The sequence below is a fragment of the Empidonax traillii genome, unplaced genomic scaffold (genome assembly GCF_003031625.1).
Source record: "Empidonax traillii isolate 1590-97213 ecotype Southwest subspecies unplaced genomic scaffold, ASM303162v1 scaffold1587:size194116, whole genome shotgun sequence".
Taxonomy (NCBI): domain Eukaryota; kingdom Metazoa; phylum Chordata; class Aves; order Passeriformes; family Tyrannidae; genus Empidonax; species Empidonax traillii.
This window is the reverse complement of record NW_020956780.1, coordinates 116,655-123,620: the sequence shown is the minus strand read 5'-3', so window position 1 is coordinate 123,620 and position 6,966 is coordinate 116,655. Positions and strand designations below refer to the sequence as shown.

Genomic DNA, 6,966 nt, shown 5'->3' with positions numbered 1-6,966 from the left:
AGTGCTCTGAGAAGCACACGAGTGCACACAGAATTTCCATGCACGTGGCATCGATTTCTGCACCAAGTCCCATATTGTGAGCACAGTTAAGGGCCTTTAAACTCACTGAAGAAAGCTGTACTCTCCCTGAAGAGCCCTAACTCTGAAGAGCCCTTGCAACAAAGGAGGTTGGATGAGAGTCAAACTGCAGCACAGTATTTACTGTGGAAGGATCCCACGCTTATCTGCCTGGGGAATGAGATATCGAAGCCCTCCATGCATTGCAGTGCACAGAGATCTAAGGAAACACAGCTTGCCCATGTGAGCAGGGACAAAGACAAGCAAAAAGTACCATGATCTCATTGTCCTGATAAAATTCTGATCTTAACGTGAAACAGAAGTTTTGAAAGGCATCTGATCTGCAAAGGCACAGAGATCAAAGGTTAAGGATATAAGGAATTACAAAACTAAAAGAAATAGGAGTTCAGAGCTAGACTGGGTTCCCTTGACACCTTAGGATAGTGGTTGACTAATAGAAAAAGTTAATTAGCAAACAGAAAAACATCAAATAAATGGGAATTAGAGGCACTGAAACGATGTGGTGAGGGCAGAGTGGTTTCTGAGAGTGGCCTCTTGTAATGGGAGAAATTCAAAGAGAAAGGAGAAGATTCCGGAGCATCCAGAGAAATTCTGTGGCCAGGCAGCTCCTGTGCTCTTACAAAGTCAGTCTCTTTTTATAAAATGGACTCAGAGGAAAACATGGGGAGAAAACAAACAAACAAACAAACAAACAGTTACCAAACTGCAAACTGTCAGCAGAGCTTCAGACTGAAGCTTCTCCATGCCATGTAAGTGAAACAAAAAGCAAATCCTTTGTCCAGGTACATGCACACAAATACACCCCCTGCCTTGATTTGGACAGTTAGGGCTGGAAAATGCATCCTGCAAACAGGTCGCGACCCAGGTCTTCTCCCTGCTTGGGAATTACCCCAGATACAACAAGGTGTAGTGCTGGTTTGAAACACAACTAGTCAGGAGTAAATTCTCTGAGGTCACAAGTCTCTAGTGGAAGGTGTCCAGGGTGCAGGTAACCTTCCAACCCAAACCATTCTGGGATTCTATGTCTGCACATTTTTACCTCACATGTGCTTGTGGGCCTCTGTTCTGTGCCTGAGAGAGGGACAGGAGGAACTTTAGAGAAGAGACTCAGAAACCATCAGGAGCAAACAGCACAAAGCAGGGCAAGGAGCAGCAGAAAGTGGGTCCGAGTGGGGTAAAAACATCAGAGCATGAAAAAAACTCATCAGTGGAAAGAAACTGAAAGCAGCAACAAAAAAGCCTTCAGTGTAGTCCCCCTGGCCAGGTGTGTGTTTGAGCACTCTCTCCCCACCTTGGGAAGGTGTGAAGTTGGATTGTTTGGCTGCAGGAACACGTGGCAGCAGAGCAGAGAAGGCTGTGATCCCGTTTGAAACAGCACGGCTGGAGAGAGAGGCGCTTCACACGAGCCTCCCGAGCTGAAAGCAGCTGCCCTCCAGCCACCCCTCAGCAAGCCCCGAGCCTGGAGCTGTGGGGAGAGGCAGCCTTCAGGAACACAAACCTTCCTGTGCTTTGAGTCAGCCTCATCTAAACCAGTGCCAGGTCTGTGGGATTCCCGTGGAAACTCTGAGCTGCCAGGTAACAATGGCAAGGAAAGGATCGACCCCACCGTGGTCTCTACGTGGGAAAAGGAGGGTCACATATAAAAAAAGTAGTGAGTGTTATTGTTCCCAGAGCTGGAGAAGCAAAGGCAGGGACCAAAGAGAGGAGTAGCACGGGGATCTTTCCTCTCTGCAGCGACACAGATGATGTGGGAGCAGGGAAAGTGAAGCTCAGGGCAGGAGGTGCCTGTTTCTGCCTTTCACACCCATCACACTCCAGGCAAGGCCAGATAAGGAAGGCAACCTTAGAGCAGGATACAGAGCTGGTCTGCTGGGGAAAATCTCCTACAGGAGAACAGCTGGGCTCCCATCATTGTCCACTGCCACTGTCTCCCTGTGCCTTGGGCTCACCATGTGGGAAGCACTTGGAAGATTTCAGTCCCTCTCTGCAGACTGTAACCAGTCCCAATTTGTGCATTTCTAGCTCAGCAGAGAGCGCAGTGGCTGCTGCTGAGGGCTAAACAGGGGTCAGGGAGCGATACTACTATCTGTGAATTATTCATGCACTGGAGCCTGGGGATTTGGGGTCATGGCCATGGGAAGAGAATATTCTGGGTCACCCCTCCGTGCCAGAGAAAAACAGCTTTGCAAACAAACAACTGATATTCCTTGTTCAAAGATCCCTTAACTCATTCCCATCCTGAAAGTAAAGCAAACACGCTCCCACTTGAGAAATGCTTGAGAAAAAAATAAAAACCTGACAAATGGAGGAACACAAACTGTCCTCACAAATGCAGACAGGGAGCACCAACGTAACATTGCTGCCTACAACTCTCAGAAATCAGCCTCAGCTTCTAGCTGGAGCTCAGCACTAGTTCTGGCTGTGGAACTCCAAACCCAGCCAAGAGGTAATTCTGTATGATCAGGCTGAAAGATCCTAAAACCATTAAAAATCAGTTCAGTTCAAAGCATTACAAGCGTTTGTGCAAAATATGAATATTTCAGTTGCTGTTTTTCAAAGCTCTTCCACTTACTGCTCTCAGAAACGACCGTCTCAGTCACTGCCACTGCTGAGCCCAGAATCCCAGCAGTGCCTCTGCTTTAAAGGGATGTTGTAGTGCCTGGAAACAAGAGCTGATTCCAGCTCTGAGCTGCACATGCACATCTCCGTGCACAGCCAGCCTTTCATTTCACGGCAGAGTGACAGTTCTCCGGTGAATTTGTAAACCCTCCTTCTATCAAAAGACATTAAATGAGCCCTGCCTCCCTCCAAATGTTCTTTCTGACTGAGTTAATAAGGATTTTCTATAAAAGCTGGATGAGAAACGAGCAGAGAAATAACGTCTACGCACAGCACCTCTATCCGACCATTCACGAGGAAATAAAATTTACAGTGTGATCTTGCTCGTGGTGAAGTGCAGGCAAGTCTTGATTAATCTTCCCTGGGTGTGGGGTACTGGTCCCAAGGGGCTGTTTCCAGCCCTCTGTAGCAGTTTCTGATTGTTCTGCTGCTCTCCTCCTCATCCCAGAGGTTTTGCTGGGATGCACACGGAGATTTAATGTACTCACCACCACTACACTGAATTATTCTGGAACTTACACTTCAACTGACACAGCCTCAAACAAACAGAAATATCTGAGCACATCCTGATTTCCTCCTTCCCCGTTACTCCTCAGCAGCTGACAAAGGCAAACCATTCCACTCCTCATATTTATATTCTGCTTAGAGCACTGAGAGCATTTTTCCTCAGCCTGATGCAGCCCCTGGCACTTCATAATATTTAAACCATCATGCAATGTTGATCAAGTTCAGGTAACACAGCTCTGAAAGGTATAATCTTTTACCAGCTATCATATTATAGAAGTCAATCAACTCCTTAAAATGCTCTGGAAGTCAAGCTTCCCAAGCACTCAATCTGCCATTCATACTTCCACACACAGGTGAATCATTTCAGCAGAACTTCCCTAAATAAAGCAAAGCAAGCATCAAAGACATGAAAACATCAGGAATAATCCAGACAAGTCTGGCAAGGCTGTCTCTGATTTCCAAAGGGTGAAGGATTCAGCCCTGTAGCACGTTGGAGCTGGAGCAGAAGTAACATATGGGCATCCAACCCAGATTTCCAAATTTAGTGTGAAGATAAGGCCCAGGCAAAGTTGCCTTGAAGCCAGAAGAGCTGGGCAGCTGGGGAACCAGCCCTCAGTTCCCAGGACACTTAAAGGAGCCTCTTTTCTGGCTGAGCCACTCTCAGGACCCCTCCCCACACACAGCTGGGTTAGTTTTTAGCACTGTGGAGGTGTTTCCTTGCGAGACCAGGGGCAGAAGGGGGGGTTGGGATGGAATATGTGGGTCAGACCCTCAGCAAATGTAAACCAGCCTGGCTTCACTGCAGGCACATCCATTCTCAGGGAGGAGTCTAAATAAAACACATCTCCCCAAACATATAAAAACTGCGTCACTCGTCTGTTTTTCTTTGTAAAAACCTGCACTTTCTTCCCCCAGTCTCTGTTAACTGCAACTGGAGTTCAGCCTTAAAAACATGGTCAATGATTTGAATAGTTTTGACGAACAATTGTGAATTAAAATAATTTTTATGAAGTGTTATCTGCCAGAGATGGTCTTTCCCCACTCACAGTGTTCTTATAAAGGAGCCTTTCACTGATTTTTACGTTCAGACACGGGAAGCTCTTGGATTCTCGGCACGCAAGGAGCACTCATCGTTTGCAGGGACTTTTTCATCATAAAATAAATATGAACCGAGAGAGTAGATGCATTTGTCCAAAATGAGAATTGCTACAGCAGCCTGAGCTTTTGCTTTGAAAAGGGATTTTCTCTGACACGTCGAGTGTTCTCAGAGATGTGTAACAGCACTGCTGAGGGGACCCCAAACTGCCTCCTGCACCAGCAAGGACAGAGTTAGCAGGGTTTAGAGGGAGAAAATAAGAAATAAAAAAGGAAAGATGCAGAGCTCTCCCCACCACCAGTGCTTTCCCACACAGCCTTTGGCACCACGAGGCAAAGGCACCATCCGGGGGGGAGGGGGGGGGGGTCAGAACCGTCCCCTTCACACTTCCTAAACTTCCCCTGGCTGGAGCAGGCAGGGCAGGATCCACAGGGGCCGAGGGGCTCTGATGCCCCCGGGAGCGTGGGGGGTGCAGGGGCAGATGTAAGGGGGTTTTAGGGGGCAGGAGAGGGGAAGGAAGGAAGTGTCAGGGGGCAGAAGGGCAGAAGGGGGTACTGGGGGGGTAGGAAGGGCGTGCCGGGAGGGCCGGGGTGCAAGAGGGGGTGCCCGGGGGCAGGAGGGAGGGTGAGCGGTGCGGGGTTGGGGTATGCCACGAGTGCCGGGAGGGCAATAGGGGAGTGTTGGAGGGCAGCAGGAGTGGGTACCAGGGGCAGGAGGGGGGTGCCGAGGGGCAGAAAGGCAGTACCGCGGTGCCGAGGGGGAGGAGTGGAATGTCGGGGGACGCGGATGGGGGGAGGAGGGTGCCAGGGGATTGGAGGGGGGTCGTGCCCGGGTGCAGAGGGGTGTGCTGGAGTACCAGAGATCAGAGGGGGATGCCGGGGGTGCCGGGATGCAGAAGGGGGTGCCGGGAGGAAGGAGAGGGGTGTCGGGGTACCGGGATGTAGGGTGGGGGTGCCGGGATGCCGAAGGGGGCGGCTCCGCGGGGAGGGCCGGGCCGGGCCGGGCGCTCGGCAGCCCGGAGCTGCCCATGGAACTGTCCGCGGAACTGTCCGCGGAACTGTCCGCGGTACCGCTCACGGAATTGCCCGCGTTGCTGTCCATGGAACTGTCCGCGGTCCTGCCCGGGGAACCGTGCACGGAACTGTCCGCGGAGCCGGTGCTGAAGCCACGGGACGGCCACCCACGAGCGGGGCCGTGGGGCAGCAGGGCAGGCCCCGAGGTGGGACGGGAGGGATGGACCGAGAGGTGGAGGTGTCTCTGATAAGAGCGTGCAAAGGAGGAACTTCTGGATAGAGGATGGAAAAGGAAAATCCTTTGACGTGTGGTGCAGAGAGGGAACTCTTGGACAGCCAGGGGAAAACCCTTGTATGAGTGACTCAGGGGGGGACCCCTCGAAGCAACAGCATGATGGAAGATCGTTTGGACAGGTGGCACAAAAGGGGAGCCCTTAGACAGCCGTGGCACTGGGGAAGTCCTTGGAAGGTGGAGCAGGGGGAAACTCACAGTAGGCCAGTGCAAAGCACAAAGACTTGAATGGGTAGTTCAAAGGGGACTCCGTGGGCAAGTGGTGTAAAAACTAGTCCCTCGGACAGCCTGTTCAAAGGTGGAATTCTTGGAAGGCTCATGCGATGGGGAAACCCTTGGACAGGCTGCACGAGTGGGAAACCCTTGGACGGGTGGTTGAAAGACAGACCCCCTCGGATGGGGAGCGCAACGAGGAAGCCCTTGGGCAGACTTTGCAAAGGGGGAACACTCGGAGAGGGAGGGGGCCGTCCCTGGCCAGGAGGGTGCTGGAGGCAGGGGAGGGGGCGCACCTGTGTATGTTCATCTCCCGGGGCGGGCGCCGTGCCTTGTCGTAGGCCACCTTGGCAAAGACGCCGGCGATGAGCACGAAGGCGATGGCCCCGCACGAGATGTAGACGGTGGCGTTGGTGCTGTCCTTGTCCGGGTCGTACTTGTTGGCGTCCCCGTCGGCGCCGTCGCCGCCGTCGGCGGGCAGGGCTCCGCTGGCCGTGGTGGGGTGGGCCCACTCGGGGCTCTTGTAGTTGCGGCACAGGCTCTGGTTGAGCTTCTCGGCGCGCTTGTTGCAGCAGAAGCGGTAGAAGCAGGTGCCGCAGCAGTAGCGGAAGCCCGTGAGGCTGTTGTTGCACTCGAACTCCTTGTCCCACTGCCCGCTCACGTCGTAGTACCCCCAGCACGTCTCGTGTGCCGGGGCCGAGCCCCCTCCGCCGCCCCCGCCCCCGGGGGGGCTCTTGCCGCCCCCCGCGCCTTTGCCGCGCCCGGGCAGAGCCGTGGGGGCGGCGACCCCGGGGCCCGCCAGCGTCTGGTTCAGCAGCTCCTTGCCCGGCTTGGGGGTCCGCCGCGCCGCCGCCGCCCCCTGGGTCCGGTTGCCCTTGGCGCGGGGGGGCCCGGCTGCCTGCGCGGGCAGCAGCAGCAGGGCCAGGGCGTGCAGGCAGAGCAGGAGCAGCGGCAGCAGCAGGTGCCGCGGCCCCATGGCGGGGGGCGAGGCGGGGGGCGCGGGGCGCGGCGCGGGGGGCGGCAGGCGGGCGGTGCGGGGCGGAGGGGATATGGGGCGGGGGGGGAGCTCAGCGGCCGCGGCGCTGCCCCATGGAGCGGGGTGGGAACGGGGCGGCTGGGGGTGGGATGCGGGAATGGGGGGGGGGGGG

The 6,966-nt window shown here is 54.4% G+C and overlaps 1 protein-coding gene across 1 annotated transcript in view; it reads right to left on the bottom strand.

Moving 5' to 3' along the window:
* LOC114070514 (protein shisa-6-like) overlaps positions 1 to 6,794 on the bottom strand; it is a 55,324-nt gene extending 48,530 nt beyond the window's left edge. Inside the window, exon 1 of the mRNA XM_027907967.1 lies at positions 6,115 to 6,794. Within this exon, the coding sequence (XP_027763768.1) occupies positions 6,115 to 6,794 (680 nt within the window). The remainder of the gene's footprint in view (positions 1 to 6,114) is intronic.
* Between the last annotated feature and the right edge of the window lie 172 nt (positions 6,795 to 6,966).